Source organism: Strix aluco, chromosome 18 (assembly GCF_031877795.1).
Source record: "Strix aluco isolate bStrAlu1 chromosome 18, bStrAlu1.hap1, whole genome shotgun sequence".
Lineage (NCBI taxonomy): Eukaryota > Metazoa > Chordata > Aves > Strigiformes > Strigidae > Strix > Strix aluco.
The window spans coordinates 1,566,167-1,584,758 of record NC_133948.1 but is presented as its reverse complement, the minus strand read 5'-3'; the positions used below and the strand labels follow the sequence as shown (position 1 = coordinate 1,584,758).

The window sequence follows — 18,592 nt, the reverse complement described above, 5'->3', positions numbered from 1 at the left end:
GAGCCGCCGGGAGGGGACAGTGAGGGGGGACGGCGTTAGGCCAGCGTGTGGCCGAGACGCTGGCGGGGAGCATGAGGAGCTTGGGGGGCGCGGGGGGCACGGGCGCTGGAAAGTGTTTAACAGGCCCAGGAACTGCTGGGATACGTCAGGGCCGTGGGGGTGAGGGCGCGTTGGAAGCGATGTGACGTTATGGGGAAGGTGGCAGGTGGCTGGTTCACACCGGTGCCAGGGCTGCTTCACCCCGACCCCAATATTTGTTTTGAAAACGAGATATATTAAGGCATTTTCTTCTTCAAATGCCGCAGGCCACCTCATCTCCCGCAGCCGATCCTCCTGGCTCAGCAGAGCTGCTGTGTCAGGGCGGCAGGAGGGACCGACCTGCCCTGCTGCGGCTGCCTGCTCGTGGGGGGGCCACGCAATTTATTTACCAGACTTTTGCTTTTTGCAACAGAGAGAAGTGTTTGCGTGTCAGGGCAGCGGCCTCCCCCCAGCCCGGCCCTGTGCTCTCAGCTTCGGCGAGCTCCGGCTCCTCTCTGGTCTGATCTCCTAACGAGTGATATCAGCTTTATTTTCCACGTCACTCACGGCTAAAGGCATGCACTGCTCGCGCCGGGCAAGGTCGCGAGCGTCTCTAAGCGAGGCGTGTCGAGGACTTGCGCCGTCGGACGGCGATCCTCCGCGGCGGCACTCGCCGCTGCGCCTCCGTCTTCGCTGGGAGCTGGGGTTCACCTCCAAAACTTCACTCCCAGCCCACAGGACTCAGTGGCGGGTCCCTGCCGTGGATCGGAGGTTTTCCAGCCCGTGCTGGCCGTGCTGCTTCCGCCGAGATGCTCGTCAGACACGGTGAGAGCCGGCGGCCGGGGAGCTGCCACCAGCACGTGCAGGCGCCGGGGGAGATGCAAGGGGCGGTTTGCTGTGAGGAAGGTGACAGCAGCTTCTCTTCTGCCTGTCCCACTGCTCTGGTGGGGCAGGAGCAGGAAGCGTCCCCCGGGGGATGTGCTGCCGGTGGGCTACGGGGCAGGTGACATGCACACCGCCTCGGCTTGGGGGTCTCGTGTTGTTTTCTCTGGCCGAATGCAGACGGCGAGGCGCTGGAGGGTGTAAGCAGGCAAAGAAGAAAGGTGGCAATGGGTTTCCCTCCTGCACCGAGGTCTGGGGCTGCCTGCGCTGCCCTGCCACACCAAAGCCGTCCCTGCCAGGATCTTGCTCGCTGCGGCAGTGGGCAGGAGATGTCCCAAAACTGGGCTGAGAGCAGGGGTGACAGTAGCCCTGCTGCCTCCCGGCCCAGCCAAAATCACAGCTTCAGAAATAAGATGTAAAATTATCAGGCCATTGAGCCACGCTCCTCTGAGCCCTTTTCCAAGCAGCAATCCAGGCACGATTGAATCGCCACGTGTACAAAGTTGCTGAGAAGGCGTCAACCGTCTGCCCAGCTCCCCGGGCTCAGGCTGACCCGAGTTGGGGTCTCTGCCCACCCCCAGCCTGCACAGGGGCTGCTGGTCGCCCACCCCTCTCCTCACCTGCTTGAGGGACCCCGGCGTCCAGACGAGCTTGTACACCATGTAGAAGGGGATGCAGATGAAGGACGAGGCTCCAATGAGGTACCCCACTGAGATGCTCCACTCAGGGTACTGGTAGTCGAAGAGCGTCAGAAGTGGCTGGTCCAGGAGGGAGCTGATAACGATGAACTGTAACGAACGAAGCGGAGGTCGTTAGGGGAGGATGCTCATGGGGCCAGACCGCGGCAGGATGTGCCCCACTGCCTGTCACAAGCAGCACAGGGCTGTAGCAGGGCTGTACAGCAGCAACCCTCCCCCCAAACAGAACGTGGGTGGCCAGAAAAGCTCTTCTGGGCCAGGCAGGCATCCCCAGCTCCCCAGACGGGCTGTGGCATAGCCCCAGCCACGGCCGGACGTGGCTCATCCCATCGGTTAACACCGTTCACGTCCCGCTGCCGCCGCTGCTTCCCTCCCTGCGGAAGGCCAGCGTGGACGCTGCGGTGACATTTCCCAGGCTGTGACCCCTCGCTAGGTGTGGGCTGGGAGGTCTTCGCCTAACAAACCCCACCGAGATGGTGGCCTGTGAAGGCTGCACGTCCCTGCGCTGAACTGAAATCATTTGCTGCTGCTTTGATTATAATACTTCTCTCTTAATAACCTGGGCAAAGCGCTTAGAGCCGTAATTAATCCTCACAAGGCCTCTTCTCCTGCAGATCTGGAGAGATTAGACCCCTCTGCCTCTCGCAGGCAGCAGCCTTTGAAGTACTGGGGGAGCTGGCGTTTCAAAGGGGACGGATCCGGCCCGACGCACAGCACCGGCCGTGCCAGCGCAGGAAGCCACGGCCCAGGAGAATGAAACGAGGCTGCACTTGTGCCCGTGTGAGCACCCAGCTGCCGGCTCCCAGCTTTGCCCTGGAGCTGCAGAAGAGGCTGGAAAATGTACTTCCAGCTGCCTTTCTTGGTGCAGGGGCTGCGGGCAGCTTGTTGTTGCCTATGGCTGGAGCAGCAGCGTGGGGAGCTGGCAGGGAGGGCTGGCACGAGGCCCTACAGCCCCGACCAGGACCCTGCTCCACCTTGTTCACCCCGCACCCCGGGGAGCTGTGCAGCAGCAGCAGCCGGGGAGGGCAGAGCAGCATTCAGAGGCGGGTTGCCAAGCCGGTCTCTAATTCAGGCCGTAGATACTCACCGCTAACAACGCAGGGCTGACGGCGACCCAGCACACCTTCCAGAAGAGCCCCGGGGTGAAGCCCAGCATGGCTTTCACATCGTGGGAGAACCTCTGTATCCCTGCCAGAGGAGAGAGCCGTCACAGCCCCGGAGACCCGCCGAGGACGTGGGTACAGGGACACGGACACGACGCCTTCCGTGCCCCATCCCAGTCCCACACGTGCTTCTTCCCCCAAACCCCAGCATTTACACACATGCGCAAGGTTAAACACCTGTCTAGGTGCCTGCAGGATGTTTTTTCATATCAGAGGCTGTTTCTTACCGTAAAACCAGGAGACAGCTATCGTTTCCAGTAGTACCACTGCTAGGATTGAGCAGCCAGCACCAAACTCCTCCAGCAGCTTCACCACGTAGGCTCCCCCCTGGAAGAGCACAAGGGAGGGGATGGCGGCTGCAGACCCCGAGGGGAAGCTCGTTGGCAAAGCCCCGCACCAGGGGTTGTTGGAGGAACGAGTGGGTGAGTGGTGGGGATGAGAGCAGAGCAGTGCCTGGTGGTACTCACATAGGTGAGGGTGCTCAGGGAGCCCAGGAAACAGACTGTGATGAGGCCGAGGACAAAGACCTCCCGCCGCCCAGCCAGGACCTGGGGGTACTCATCCATCACGGCCGTGATCACGGCCTCCAAGCCCCCAAACTGCAAAGGAAACGAGGCAGAGAAATGAATCGTGGGGCCAGTCCCGTTCTTGGAGAAAACCTTGGAGAGGGACCTGAGGGTGTTTGTCCACAGCTGGCTGAACAGGAGCCAGCAGTGTGCCCAGGTGGCCAAGAAGGCCAATGGTATCCTGGCTTGTATCAGCAATAGCATGGCCAGCAGGGACAGGGAAGGGATCTTACCCCTGGACTTGGCACTGGTGAGGCCACACCTTAATTACTGTGTTCAGTTTTGGGCCCCTCACTCCAAAAAGGCCATTGAATGACTCGAGCGTGTCCAGAGAAGGGCAACGGAGCTGGTGCAGGGTCTGGAGCACAGGTCTGATGGGGAGCGGCTGAGGGAACTGGGGGGGTTTAGTGTGGAGAAGAGGAGGCTGAGGGGAGACCTCATGGCCCTCTACAACTACCTGAAAGGAGGGTGCAGAGAGGGGGGAGGAGTCTCTTGAGCCAAGGACCCAGCGGCAGGCCAAGAGGGAATGGCCTCAAGCTGCGCCAGGGCAGGGTCAGACTGGCTCTTAGGAAGGATTTCTTTGCAGAAGGGGTTGTTGGGCGTTGGAATGGGCTGCCCAGGGCAGGGGGGGAGTCCCCATCCCTGGAGGGGTTGAAGAGTCGGGTTGACCCAGCGCTGAGGGATCTGGTGGAGTTGGGAACGGTCAGTGTGAGGTTCATGGTTGGGCTGGAGGAGCTTCAAGGGCTTTTCCAACCGAGATGATTCTGTGATTCTGCTCTCCACAAGCCCCTTCTGCCCAGCAGCAGAGTGGGGACATCCCATCCTGTCCCCTCCCTCCAGGGTCACCATCCCCTCCCACAGGCTTTGGGTGGTGCCAGCTCAGGCCCACTGGGGACAGTGGCATGCTGCTCCCTCCATCCCCACACTGGGAGGGCTCGGGCAGGCAGCCCTCCTTCCCGAGGCCGTAGGTCCCCTTGTCACCCCGCTGTTCCCTGTGCGACACAGCCATTCCCCGTCTGTTGTGCTCGTCGGAGTTCCCTACCGTGCTGTCCAGCCCCAGCGTTATCATCATCAGGAAGAATATGATGGCAAAGAAGGTGGATCCCACCATGTTGGCGATTGCTTCAGGGTAGGTGATAAAAAGGAGGCTTGGCCCTAGGAGGGGACACTGGGCTGGTTTGCCATTCCCCAGCTGGTCCAGAGGTGGTGGGAACGCGTGTGGGGATGATGCCCCAAAGCCAGAGTGGCCGTGCCCAGCCCTGGCTGAGATACAGGGGCTGAACACCCGCTGCCCTGCGCTCCCAGGCACAAGCCCCCGCACCCCGGCAGGCCCCAGCACCATCCAACAGCGCACGGATCCCCAGGGCAGCTGGGCACAGCAGGGCTGGGATGGGGCAGCCACGCTGCGGGGGGGCGAACCTTTATCTCTCGCGACATCCTCCACCTCCACGTCCCTCATCTCGGCCATGTAGCCCAGCACGGTGAAGATGACGAAGCCCGAGAGGAAGCTGGTGAGGCAGTTCACCACGCTGGTGACCAGCGCATCCCTGGAAGGCAGAAAGCGAGAATCCCAGAATCATCTAGGTTGGAAAAGCCCTTGAAGCTCCTCCAGCCCAACCATGAACCTCACCCTGACCGTTCCCAACTCCACCAGATCCCTCAGCGCTGGGTCAACCCGACTCTTCAACCCCTCCAGGGATGGGGACTCCCCCCCTGCCCTGGGCAGCCCATTCCAACGCCCAACAACCCCTTCTGCAAAGAAATCCTTCCTAAGAGCCAGTCTGACCCTGCCCTGGTGCAGCTTGAGGCCATTCCCTCTTGTTCTATTGCTTGTTAAGGCCAAGAAGACGTGTCCTGCAGCAGAAACCCCCCTCCAGTTCAGCTCTCACCCTGGCTTGGCTGCCCTGGTCGCCTGTACTCCCACCAGTTCCCTCCCCTGGCTCCCCACACCAAACCCCTCAGTAAAACGGGGAAGGGTGCTCAGCCCACGGCCGCAGGGTGCAGGAGCCGTCGGGATGCGCCTCTGCAGCAGGAGCCCGGCGCAGCCCCCGTGCCCACAGGGACCCACGGCTGTGGGAGCTCACCGGTAGCAGTTGTTGTGAAAATGGTTGTAACTGGCCAGAGCGAGGAGGACACCGAATCCAGGGCCCAAGGAGAAGAAAATCTGCGCAGCAGCATCCACCCAAACCTGGCAGGAGAAGCAACAGGCAGGCTGGGGAACGGGCAGGGGGTCCCCGGGGCTGGGAGGTGCCCCTTGGCGTGTGCCCACCCCATGGCACAGGGATGGGGTCTGTGCTGGCACATGCTGCCAAACCTCCTCTTTCGCCTGCCCCGACCCTGTCCCGGAGCTGCCATGGGATGGAGGGAGCTCGTTTCCACCCCGGGGTCCCGCAGCGGCAGAATTAAGCAACACCATCTGTGTTCCCCCGTGCCTGGAGTGGGGACAAAGTCAAGGGGAGCCCCGAGACCCCCATGCCCCCTCCTACCTGGGCAGGTTCATCACCGGCAGTGCAGCCCTGATTCCCTTTAATGAGAATTCTCAAGTGCTGCCTGGTAATTACCCACAGGAAGGCTATTGTCAGGCCAGGGCGAGAACACGGCGCAAACAAAACCCAGCGGCAATGAGATGGGTGATTCAATTATAGATTTACATTTCCAAGAGCCTGTCCAGGGCGTCTTGTTTCTGTAGGAACAAGGGCCCCATCGCCCTGGGGTGCTGCAGCGGGGCCAGAGGGGTGGGTGTGTGTCCCGGGGAGGGGGTCTGGGTGCTGCCATCCCCAGCGTGGGGGGGGGCAGCCGGGGCGTCCTGCCGCGCACTCACCGCGGTGCTCAGGAGTTTGCCCCAGTCTGGGCGCAGGTAGAAGACGACCCCCCTCCAGGCGCCGGGCAGGGTGGCCCCTCGGATCAGCAGGATGAGGAGGACGAAGTAGGGCAGCGTGGCCGTCACCCACACCACCTGGAGAGAGGCGGCCCTCAGACCCCCACAGCTGCTCCACCCAGCACCCAAACTGCCCACGTCAGGCCTGGCCTGGTGTTGGGGTGCGAGGAGGAGGCAACACCCCATGTTTAAGCAGCCTCACCAGGGCTTGGGCCCTCCTGCCTGGCCCTGGCCACGGAGGGGATGCTGCGTGCCCGGCTGCAAGCCCCCATGTGCCCAGGGCTCCGGCATGGCCGTGCCCAGGTAGGGCTGGTGCTGGAGCCCCTCTTTCTTACCTTCCCAGAGGTTTTCACTCCTTTCCACAGGCTGAAGTAGACGATGGTGAAGATGAGGAAGAGGCAGAGGAGCAGCTGCCAGTGGATCCCCCCTGTATCGTACAGACCCCTGGATTTCTGGATCTCCAGGACCTTCCTCCTGCAGGCAGGGATCCCCACGGCCAGGGAGGGTGTCTCAGCTCTGCCCTGGCAGGCTCAGCCCTGGGCAGGCAGTGCCCCAACACACCAAGAACGGGGACCATGAGCTACCCAAGAGCATCCCCACGTGACAGCCTGCTTCCCGGCCCTGCTCCCCCCGCAGCAGACCCCCTGGGGATGTGCCCCGGCTTAAACACATCATCCATCCACAGACGTGCACTTACGTATAAAACTCCTCAGCGGGGGACCTGGAGAAGTTGGTCCAGGTCACGTTTCTCCTCCCGAAGTAGTTGGTGCAGTCAGGCGTGTTCCAGGGGTTGTCGCAGCTCGCCCAGGGCAGGGTGCCCGAGAAGGACGAGTAGAAGTAGTAGAGAGCCCAGGCGATGATGGTGTTGTAGTAGAAGGAGACGTAGAGGCCAATGATGCAAATGGCAAAGCCGATGCCTGGGGAAAGAGGGGGGCAAACTCAGCAGCCCCCGCTGGTCCAGCCCAGGCCCTGCGTGTGCGGCGGTGGCCTGGGGCTGGGGGTCTCTTACCTTTAAAGATGGGGCAGATGCGCTTCCAGATGGGGATGGCGCCCGTCCTGTGGAACTGCCCCAGGGCCAGCTCCATGTAGAAGAGGGGCACCCCTCCGAAAACAGCCATCAGCGTGTACGGGATGAGGAAGGCTCCTGCGGGGCGAGGAGCAGAGTGGTGCTGACCACCGAGCCCAGGCAGGCTGCGGGCGGGCGGGGGGGGGGGCTGCCACCACTGTCCCTCCCCGCGCTGCCGGGAGGTGTCCCGGAGCAGCTTTGGATGCGTGTTTGTAAAGATGTTTTGCAAATGATCTGCTCAGAGCGGGTCCTGGATGTGAGGACCCCGCTTGGTGCCCCAGGTTCCCGGGCTCCCTTCGCCAGGGAGGGATCGTGTGGCCAGGACGGTACAAAGAGCGACAGAAACCATCGGGGCGCAGGGGATGGGGCACCAACGCCTCTCAGGTCTAGAAGAGTTTTGGAGAAAATCCCACTGAATGTGCACGGTCACCCCAAGACACGAATAATTAACGCTGTAATCTGCATTATTCATAACGATGTCATCTTTAGCAGGGCTACGCTGGTACCCCATGGAGGTTTTGGAACCGGCGCTCTCAGAATCGCTCTGCTGGGATCAGTTAATTCAACCCCCATGGCTTCTCTCTCTGAGAGCCCTCCAAGTGCTGGGGGAGGTGGGTGGTGCAGCACCCCCAGCACCCTCCTGCACCCCCCCGATTGCCTGGCAGGGCTGCTGGCCCAGAGGGGCCGTGTTCCTGCCAACAGCCCTCCAGGGTTTCTCTTCTAGGGACATCTCCAGCTGATGGGGAGCCCAGCACGGCCTGGCCCAGCGCTCCTGCTCTGCGGGGACCGTGCCTGACCCTTCCTAGAGCTGCTGGTTGAACCCCTCACCCTCGTGGGCGTGTGGCGGGGTGAGGAAAGCATCTGCCTGAACCACATCAATGAAGAGTGGCTAAAGTTTGTCCCGAGTCCCGCAGGAGTAAATCACAAATAGCTGTGCTTCAGTGTGGGCACCTGGGATCCACATTTTAGCCTTGAGTATGGTACTAATTACCTCCTTCTAATTTTCCAAAGCAGTAGAGGACGTTACCCGAATGCCGACTTCAGCAATTAAATCCACTGTGCTTTTGCAAACAGCACAAAATTTTCATTCCTCATTTTTAATTTCCATGCAAGGGGTTTTTTCTACTCCGCTCTATTTAAAGCAATTTATTTAGTTGTCACTTACTCAAGGTTTTTTTCCTTCATGGAGCTTTTGTATCTTAACTTTCTGTTGATAATCGCAGGATGGAACACCCTGAGCCCTGTGCAGCGGCTGGGATGCTTGCGAGGGTTGTATGAAAACACAAGCCATCAGAAAAGGCTGCTTCCCCAGAGTCACAAGATCATAAAGGGTATGAACCTCCCACCCCAAATTTGCAGATTCTTAACCCTTTTATGCGGTTTGGACCACGCTAGTTTTCTCTTTGTGATCCTAGAGCTGCTAAGGCACCTCTAACCGTGCTGGGGAAGGAGTGAATGACACCGGGGAAGGAGCGAATGGGGGATTTTGAATGAAGAAAGACACAAAACAGAAAGGAGACAGATGTCAGGAGAAGTCGGTTGGTCTCTAAACTGCCCTGTCCAGAGAGGAGAAGCTAGAGACAAAGAAAGAAAAGAAACAGCGAGTTTCTCAGCATTGGAAAGATGAAAACCAGATTTCTTTCCTCCAAAAGAAGACTTAAATAACCCCAGCAGTGTCCTTACCCCCTCCGTTTTGGTAGCAGATGTAAGGGAACCGCCAGACGTTGCCCAGATCGACGGCGAATCCGATGACCGAGAGGAGAAAATCCATTTTTTTGCTCCACTTGTCCCTGGGGTGGGTTTGTGGCCCTGGGGGTGTGGGGCCAGTCGGGGGACCCGGGTGGGGAGCTGTGCCCTGCCAGGGTGGGCTGGTGGCGGGCGCCGGGCAGGGCTGCTCTGCCATCCTGCCGCCCCGGCAAATCCTGCAGGATTCAGGCTGAGTAACTTGGGGACGGGTAGGATTTTTCTTTGCTGATGACAGATCCGAGGAGGGGAGGGTCAGGCTGACTGCGCTTCCCCACCTCCCGCTGGAAACCCACAGCACGGAGAGCGGCGGCAGAGAAACCCATCCTCTGATCAAAGGCAGGAGGGGGGAGAGCAGTTTTCCGAGCAGAGGGCTGAGGCGCGGCGACCAGCCTCACCGCATGCGGCTCTGCCCCCGCTGCCCCCGGGTGGGTGCGTTTTGGGGTTGGGGTGGTGAATGTGTTTGCGCCCAGAGGTGGTGTTCCTTCCCCCTGACAAATAGTCATTTCTTTCTCCTTGGTGTATTTTGCAGTTCTACTCTGTGAATGATGACAGCAGACCCACCAAAGGCAGGTGACCCCTCGTTCTTGCGGGGGAAGGTCCTTGTGGAGTGTGCGGGGCCTGGAAATGGCCCCTGGCCACGAGGCAAGTGCAGGGCACGAACTGGGCCAGCGCTCACCGTGAGCCCACCGGCCCCTCGTGGGCTGGGAGCTTCTCCGCGTGCTGCTGAGCTGCCCAGAGCTGCCGGGTCTGAGCCGTCCCGCATCGCCCCGTCTGTCCTCACGGACTTGCTGTAGCACGGGGGGGGCGAGTTGTTGCAAATAAGCCACTCGGAAGTGAAATAACTTTTACAGCTCAGATGCCACCAGGGAGGGGATGGCAGCGTACCAAAAGCCATCGCTCTCTTGTTTGACAGTTTAACAGTAAATTTTGTGGCAAATGAAATGTGCTGGTGCAGGCTGACAGCCCGGGCAGGTCCCTGTGTCTTGTCCCCGGCCGTGACATGGGGGGGCCGGTGCTGAGCGAGCCCTTGCCCGGGGCCATCGGCTGCTCTCAGGGCTCCAGGGTGCTCCAGCACCAGCTTTTGCAGGCACCCTCATCTGTAATTAAAAGAAACCACATAAGGGATCAAACCGGGAACTGCGGTTCTTAGGGCCACGGCTGGCAGGTTGCTGTGACGACGTGACGCAGCTGCCCGGTGCCTGCCCAGCACGGGAAACCTCTGGACACTGTTAATCCTTCAGGCACACACATGGAGACCCGTTAGAAACATCCACTTAAAAACACTTTTTTTTTTTTTTTTTTGGTGTTTCTGGCCCTGGCTGCTGGGGCTGTCAGACTGCAGCAGCTCGGGGGGGCTGGCACTGGACCCGGTGCTCGGGGTGGCTGCGGCGAGTCAGGCAGGACAGGCTGTGCCTTGGTGGCACCCCGGGACAGGGACATGGCTCTGCTGGGGGACATCACCCCGCCGGCTCCTCACCTGCGCCGTGTGAGCTTGAGAGCCCTGGGAATGGCATTTTTTTTATCTTAACCAGCTACCCCTCCTGCGTTTGGCCGCCCCCCCACCTCACCGTGTACCCCGAGGTGTTCCCTGAGCCAGAGCGGGGACCCCAGCAGTGGCTGGTCTAACTTGGGGTGCCCAGTCCCGAGCTGCCACCTCTCAGTGACATTGGTCCCCGCGCAGGGGGGACTGTGCTCAGCACGGCTTCTCCCTCTGCTTACAGAACATGAAATTCTTGTTCTTTTAACACCTCTCGTTTGCAAACATGATTTTCTGCTCGTGGGTTTACGAGGAGTGACTGGTAACAGCTCTCTGCACGTGAAAGGGTTTAGTTGGAGGGTGTCGGGGTGATCCCACACGCTTAGTGGGGAGCGAGCGGAGGTTGGGGGGTCCCGTCGTGGCCAGACAGAGCCCCCCTCCATGGCTCCACCAGGTTTGCCAGTGCGGCTCTCCCCCAAGCCGAGGTCTGGCACGAAGGTGAGGGACAATTAATCTCCTGTGGGTTTATACAGGATTTGTGTCACTCTCGGGGCCTCGCAAAGCCGTGAATTTCAGTTGCAGCCCTTGCAATATGGGTGTGGGCGCAGCCGTCGGAAATTAAAGGCGAGGGCTGCGGGGGCTGTCGAGGGGCTGCGGTTGTCCCTCGCTTAGGGATGAAGGTGAGAAATCCCCTTTGCCAGCATGAGCTGTCTGAGGAGCGTGCTGGGGGGAGCAAGGTTTAATCCCCCCCGACCAAGAACCATTTTAAGGGCATAAATGACAGAACAGAGACAGCTGGTGCCATAGCAACTGTAAAAAAACAATAGCTCTTCCTCTGTGGCTGACCCTTCTTTTCTCCGGGTAGTTTACAGGCAATGGCTCGGTGTGCTGAGCGGGGAGACCCTCCTGCACCCCGGTCCTGCTCCCTGTGGGGGAAGCCACAACAGACGGGCTCAGGGTCACTCTCAGCCCTGACGGGAGGAGCTGGCAGGGGGTGGGAGAGGTGGTCTGGGGGGAGCAGGTGCCCCCCAGCATCCCCTGGGGTGGGGTGCCAGGCTGCAGCCACTTCCCATCCGTTCAAACACTGGCATGTTTTGAGAACTAAGCTACTTGCTCTCCTGAAGAGCCTCTTGTTTTCTCCACAGTCATCTTTTAAATGATACATGACGAGAGGGCCAAGGTGGGCTTCGTACTCACACCCCGGGCAGAGCCAGGCCTGCAGGAACGAGCCAGCCAGGCACAGCTCGAACGATTCCCACAACAGCTCCAAGCCAGAGCCACACGCTGTTTAGCAACGCAGGGACGTGCAGCCTGCCCGCTGCTGTCGAAAATCTCCCCGCGTCGAAGCACCAACCAGCATCAGTTTCCCAGCACGCCGGTGCTGCTCCGCTCCAGCTGTGCAGGTGGTTCCAGCAGCCCCATCCCCGACAGATCCCCCCCAGTGCTCCCATCCTGCCCCCCCAGCTCCCACCTTCTCCCTGGGCGCCCGATCACCCACCCATGGCGCTGCCCACTGCCTCCCCGCTCCCACCCGCTCACGTGCCTGTCTCTCCTCCGGCATCGGGTCAAGGCTGCCGCTGTCAAATCAATGAGGAGAGAGCTTTGAAATCACTATTTATTTATTTATTTTTAGAAGCTGCAAGCTGGAAAAACCACTGCAGGTTCCCAGGGCTGCTGGAGACAGGAGGAGGGCAGAGGGAGAGGTGTCTTGAGGAGATAGTTTCATTGTGAGGAGTTGTGCTCCCCAGGCTCAGCCCCGGTGTTCTGGGGCCTTGCGAGCACCAAGCTCCCAGCAGGATCCCGGCTCTGCGACCCACCGGAGAGATGAGTCTTCCCCCGAGTTTTGTTTATTCTGGTCACAGTTTTCCAGCCCCGGTGTAAGGGGCTGTTGCGTGTTGCTCCAGCCTGGCCGCATGTGGGGCTCTGTGTGCTCATCAGTGACACACCAGATGGGGGGTTTTGTGGGTAAAATGTTGTTATTTTCCCAATTGCAGCCCAATATTTTTGTCTATCATCTGACATTCAATTAGAAGCGCTTCAGAGAGGAGCCTAGGGAGGCTACATAGCATTTGAAAGAATACAGAGCTGAAGTCAGGGGTGCTGGATCCCAGTGTTCGGTTTTGGCCCTGGCGAGGAAGGGGTGGCTGCGAGGGGGCTCTGCCTTTCCTTTGCTGCAGCTCACGCTCTGAAAACCAGCTGGTCCCCGCGCATCACCCATCATGCTGCCTAAGTACCCAGGGCATCGCAGTCGGACGTACTCTGCGTGCTCCCCTCACCAGTTTACTTTTGCTTTTTCCTGTTGTTTTCTTTACTCAAAGCACGAATCACTTTAGATTAAAACATAGGTTTTAAATCTAGCTCAAATCAGATTTAAATTTGAATTTCCATCGAGTTAGAAGTTGTTTCTAAACCGTACGATTATTTGATTAGCAGATTGCTTTTATCCTACCTGCGCACGCATGCAGTGAAATGCAGAGGAGTGAATTGTGGTCTTAAAACAACTATCCTGTTTAAGCCGCAGAGGCAGCAGTGGGAAATTTAATTTAATTAGCATGATACTCAGAGATGTAACTTAATCACATTAAGCATAGATCAATGTGCTCTCATTTAAGCTCTCCAGACTTCAGAAAACAGGGGCCAATCATCTCCCACCCATCTTTAATCCAGGGAGAAGCAGAATTTTCCAAGGAAAAGGATCCAGCAAGGCTGATAGAAAGCTTGTTGCTGTGCTTGTTTCAGCTAATTTCTCCCCAAAGGAAGGTAATAAATGAGTAATAGCTCCCACCCCCTGTATAGCACAGTTGCTCCTGGGAAGAAGAGACAGGTAAATCACTCGTTGTCCCTCTCAAATGGCCTGAGCGTTGCCTTACTGGGTACACAGTCCCACAGAAGTGCCGGCACCACCAGCCCCCCCCAAATCTCTCCAGCTTGTTCGGCGCGTGGACGCTGCCCACCCCGTGTCAGCCTGGAGAGCTGCAGAGATTGACAGGGCTGAAGATCACATAAAACCAGCACGGTTCATTAACAGGAGTCGAAATGATCTTCTTGCTCCCCTGGGCTTCCCTCTGCTGTGCATTTGAGTCAAGCTCACCAGGTAGTCATTGCTCCCCCGAGCTCGGCAGAGCCCAGGAGGGGTGTGGGCTCCCTCGGCCGCATCCTGCCGGTACGGACACGGGGAGAGCCAGGCAGCGCTTGTCCAGAGCACAAACACTACGGCAGAGCTGCCAAGGTGTTCTGGGTGCTCTAAAAGTTGCTTGGGCTCATCTTGGCTCTTAAAGTAAGTGGGGTTGGTTTGTTTGTTGGGAAAAGTCCTTTTGGCTCAGCTTGGACAGATTTGTTTTCCTGACTGAGGTGCTAAACTGAGCAATTTCTGCCGTCCCCCGCCAGTCAAGAGGCAGGGCAATGTCTCCAACAGAATTTTCACAACAGCAAAAGTGAGAAGCGGGCAGGAGAAACTCGCCTGCCTATCTGAGGCCAAGTTCGAAGCTTTGTCAGGCAGCCCAGGCTCTCCTGGCTGGCAGGTCGGTTTAAGTCAGACAGTCTCATCCCAGGCTGGAGAAGCTTTAGGGAGCCCAGAGCTGTGCAAGGTGCCGTGTGTGACGTGTCCGTGCTGTGCCCTGGCTCCCAGGAACAAGGCACCTCTTCGGTTTCAGCACCCACATGTATGGGTGTCTGTCACCATGTATATGGGTGAGTGGCTGTCTCTGCCCCTGGTGACTGGATTCACTGTTGATATCCCATGGTGCTCCTACATGGCGTTTTACGAGGCTGCGATGCCTTCGTGATGATTGCTTATTAGCCTGTCTTAATTGCCCGTTCAAGACCGTAGGACCCACAGTCATCAATAAATGGCAGGCAGGGCTGTTGAGCAGCAGAGCTCGAGTGCGAGCACAGCCCGAGTGCTGGCCGGCCCTGCGGGTCTCCAGCCAGACCTGAAAATCCCCAGTCTCCTGCCTCATGGCACCTTCAGTCCTTCCCCTCCCGCACCCTTTTTGGAGGAAGGGGACCCCAAATGCAGGACAGACCCCCAGCGCAAGCGGGAGACATGCAATGGTGAGACTGGGCAACCGGGCTTGCTGCCTCGGGGGTCCACAGCCGGTGGTCGTGGGGAGCAGAGCTGCAGCCGTACAGACAAACCAGGCGTGCGGTCCCCGACATGGCACTTGCAGGGGGCCCAGCCTGAGGCCAGGGGTGACTCCCCGGGCCGAGATCGGAATTCTGAGGGTCAATCAACACTCAGTGACTGCAGACGGGAGCTGTGACCCCCACCAGTGGCACCCAGAGCTGCCCAGACTAGATTCCCCCAGATCCTGGAATGTTTCTGGGACCCATCTGACTCAGCAATCACATACACCCAAGCAAGCTGGCCCTGTTGCTGCAGCTCAGTAACATTTGCGCTGCCACCACCTCTGTTAACAGGGTATTTAGCAAGCAAATAAACAGTGAAAAGCAAATAGCGTACAAGGAAATAGGATTTCTTTACAACGGATATATTCTCCTGGCCCCTGTGCCAGCGGTAAGGTACAGAAGGGGCCGAATTCTGATTAATCCTGAGTCCAGGGCTCCCTCCTGCTCTCCTGGCTGGCGGGGGCCGTCGGGACAGGCGGCTTCTGCTGTCTGCAGGGCCACCGAGCACCAGCATGGAGCAAAAAGCAGCCGCTCCGATGCTGGGGACGCAGCCCAGGGCTGCGGGGGCCGGTGGGGCTGGGAATTTGTAACAGGATGGCAACTCCCCTGCTCTCTGGGCCGGGCTTGAGTCCCTTCCCAAGGACGGCAGTGAGGGCCAGCCAGGGCTGCGGTGGTGGCCAGCGGCTGCGTGCTGGCGTGCAGCGTGACCCGGTCGCGTTAATGCGGTTTGTAGTTATTGGAGACTGGACTGCGAAGGAGCCGGGATGCTGTTTCTATGGAAATGTCCTGGAACAGCGAACAAGGGAAGAGAAAAACAGGAGATATGTTAATGGGAGCTGCTGGCGGGGCTTTCTCCGAAGGGGCTGCAGTTGGAGGCATCTCGGGTCTCCTGTGAATAGGTCATTGCGGCTTGTTATCACCTTCCCGGTGTGGAAGAGCCCTCAGGAGCTCCCGGGATGGCGCAGGGCTGCGAGGACGCCATCGCTTCGCACCTCTGTGTGACCTCCCGAGCCCCCAGTGTTAGTTCAAAGACTGTTTTTACAACAGGGACTGTTTTTTTGTGGGATTTTTTGTGTTTTAAAACACCAAGCCCCCCCTGCACAATGCTGGACACCCCCCGGCTGTGCCCATCCCAAAACGGCCCCGTGTGTGGGGACACACCGAGGGCTCGGCCCGACTGCGGCCTGTGCCCCGTCCCCGCGTCACCCCCGTGTCGCCCCGTCTCACGGGCCCTGGGGGGGCACCTCGGCCCCAGGTCGGGGGGTGCCAGCGCTCGGGTTGGGTGTCCTGGTTGGGGGGTGCCTGGTGAGGGTGAGCGCTGGGGCCGACGTGGCCCCCCTTGAGGGGCCTGGGCCTAGTTGGGGCCCCCCTGCTGCGGGGCCAGGCCTGGGCCTAGTTGGGGCCCCCATGTTGTGGGACCGGGCCCGCTCGAGGCCCCTCTGAGGGCCGGGGCCTGGTTGGGGTCCCCCCGCTCCGTGAGGGGCCGAGCCCGGTGGGGGACCCCGCCGGCTCCTTGAGGGACCGGGGCCGGTCTGTGGTGCCCTCCCTCCCCGCCCCCGTTGCCGGGGTGGCCCCGTGGCGCGGATTGGCGGCGGCGGCGGCCCCACCCCGGCGGGCGCGGGTGGGCGGCGCGGCCCGGTCGGCCCGGCCCGGCCCGGCCCCGCGGAGCGGCCCCGCCGTCAGTCTGCCGGCGCTGCGGAGCGGAGGAGCGCGGCCATGGCGGCGGCTCCGGCGGGTGGGTAGGACGGGCGGCGGGGCCGGGGGTGGCGGCGGCGGCGGGGCCGGTGGGGCCGGGCCGCACTAACGGGCCTCTCTCCCCCGCTTCTCCCCACAGAGACGGAGACCCGGCAGCGGCTGCTGCGCACCGTCAAGAAGGAGGTGGGTGCGGGACCGCGGGAGCAGCCCCGGCTCCCCGGTCACGGCTCGGTGACCCCCCGGCTCCGCGGTGATGCGGCGGGACCCTGCCCGGAGGGGAGCCCCGGCCCCGGGCTCGCCAGCCCGCAGCGTCCCGCAGGCTCCCGCCGGTGCTGCTGCAGCGAATTTAACAGTGTCGTGTCCCGTTCCCCCCCCCCCCAAAAAAAAAAACCCAAACCAAACCAAACCAACAAAACAAAACTAAAACCCAACCCAAACCCCAACCCCGAGCGGGGCTGCGGGTCAGAGCGTGAGCCCAGCTCGGTTCCCGGGGAGGTGGTGGAGCATCCCTCCGCAGCACCGGGGAATTTTAGCACCCCGGTGTCCTGTATCTTTTGAAAATTGCCTTTTGCTGGTGGCAGAGCTGCTCTCACAAGTTGTGATTTTTCCGCAGGGGAAAATGGGGTGACTCTGGGTGCTGCTGACCTCGGGAGCTGGGATGGGACGAACGCCTCGTTGCAGCGAAGGGCGCTTTGGCAGGGTGGGAGGCAGCCGGGTGTCGGGGAGCGTGAGAAAATGGGGAACATGCACACGTGTGTGTGTGTGTCCAGCGCAAAGCGATGGCGTTTTACATCTGCTTGCTCTGGTCTCTCTTCTTGGGCATCTTTAACTCTCTCTTAGTTTATACTGTGTTTTTTGCAGAGCTTAGCGTTTATTACTGTGTGGCGTTAACCCAGTGAGCTGATGGTAGATCCAGAGAGGGAGCCGAGAGTCCCACGGCTCTGCCACGCAGTCGGTGTGTTGCTCGTGCGTGGAGGTGGCTGCGTGGGCCGGCGGGGCCGTCTGAGCCACCCGGCCGTGGCTGCTGAGCCTGAAGCAGCTGAATATCGTGGGACCTGCTGCAGGGGCACCTGGGCTTGCTGTGCCGTGTGGTGGAGCGTTGGGTGGCCGGGAGCTGCTGTCACCTCCTGCCTGTGGTCTGTCCCTGCAGGTCACCTCCCCTGGGATTTTGGAGGGTGTGATGTTTGGTTTACGAGCATCTTGATAGCCAGTTTACGGGCTCTGGAAAGTGGAAGGTCCCTGCCGAGATGCTGCTCGGAGTAGGGTGAACAAGACGGGTGGGTGGTAGGTCTGGGGAGGGTGACAGCGCAGTGTGTTTGGCTGTTCAGCCAGACCCCTTCCCACCTTTCACCCTGTGCTGGGTGTGGTGGTAAGGAATAGCACTTGTTGCCTTGGCAACGGCTATTAAACCAGAAAAAGGGTATGACATTTATTTAGCATTGGGGATAAAGCTGACATCTCATTATTAGTGTCTGTCTGCGACTCCTCCTGAGTGGAGAGAGACAAAACAGCAGGCTGTGCGTCGACTGCCGCTGCCGGCTGGGAGGCGAGGAGGATTGCCCATCGTGCTGGTTAAACCGCTCGGCCAGCGGACGGGAGCTTCCTTCCGGAGCCCGCTGTGGCCTCTGCGAGCTGTCACTGCTCATGAGCATCTTCCGTGCTGTACTGGGCTGCTCTCCCTTTGCTCTTCCTCCTTTGCTTGAAGAAAGTGCAGCTCGTGCCTCGGGGAGGAGAGCTGAGGGTTGTGACGTGCCCTTCCGCTGGCTTTTGGTAAAATAAACGTATTGTACGAGGGTTTGGTGAATGCAGGTGAAGCTTGAAGGAGAGGTGGTGTATGGGGAAAGCCCTTCTGCCCTGGTGAAATGCCACCAGCCAACATGTCACGATGCCGTGATGTGGGTGTTTGACACAGTCTAGTATCTCTCCAGCAGCTCTTTAGCAAGGGCAGTGCTGATGCAGAGCAGAGATTTTTTTTTTTTCTTCCCTGGTGGGCTCCTCGCTCTGGGCTCTGCCTCGGGACATTGCTGGGGGTGTGGGTTCTTTGCCCACACAGGCACCGGGTGCTTGTGCTTTCCTTCAGGTTTCTCCCTGCTCTCCCAGAGGCTGGTAGGGGCCTTGGTCCAGTGAGGTGGGGCGCTCTGGGGGGGAATTCCCTGTCAGACCCGTGCTCTGCGCTCTCTCCACCTGGGCTTTGCTCTGTTAGGATTTTAAAACCCTGGGGAAACGTGATCCCATAGGTTACGTAGTTAAGTATTTAGCAACATCCCTGAAATTG

At 59.8% G+C, this 18,592-nt stretch overlaps 2 protein-coding genes and 1 long non-coding RNA gene across 7 annotated transcripts in view; 2 read left to right on the top strand and 1 right to left on the bottom strand.

The window, feature by feature from the left end:
• Positions 1-493: 493 nt before the first annotated feature.
• On the bottom strand, positions 494-9,174 carry LOC141931596 (sodium-dependent serotonin transporter-like). The gene is made up of 13 exons (XM_074843948.1): positions 8,955-9,174; positions 7,215-7,349; positions 6,903-7,122; positions 6,541-6,679; positions 6,149-6,283; positions 5,412-5,515; positions 4,747-4,874; positions 4,370-4,482; positions 3,229-3,360; positions 2,989-3,088; positions 2,686-2,786; positions 1,521-1,688; positions 494-1,091 (listed from the first exon to the last, which is right to left on the bottom strand). The coding sequence occupies exons 1-13, from the start codon at positions 9,172-9,174 to the stop codon at positions 1,011-1,013; spliced, it is 1,776 nt and encodes a 591-aa protein (XP_074700049.1). The 3' UTR covers positions 494-1,010.
• A 53-nt stretch (positions 9,175-9,227) lies between these two features.
• LOC141931765 (uncharacterized) lies at positions 9,228-9,957 on the top strand. The gene is made up of 2 exons (XR_012625659.1): positions 9,228-9,446; positions 9,547-9,957. It is a non-coding gene; the product is annotated as an uncharacterized LOC141931765 (long non-coding RNA).
• A 6,364-nt stretch (positions 9,958-16,321) lies between these two features.
• Positions 16,322-18,592, top strand: part of SGSM1 (small G protein signaling modulator 1) — a 47,244-nt gene continuing 44,973 nt past the window's right edge. For all 5 annotated transcript variants that reach the window (XM_074844092.1, XM_074844089.1, XM_074844093.1 and 2 more), the window contains exons 1-2: positions 16,322-16,357; positions 16,457-16,500. In XM_074844092.1, the coding sequence (XP_074700193.1) occupies positions 16,339-16,357; positions 16,457-16,500 (63 nt within the window). In that variant the 5' untranslated portion in view covers positions 16,322-16,338. The remainder of the gene's footprint in view (positions 16,358-16,456; positions 16,501-18,592) is intronic.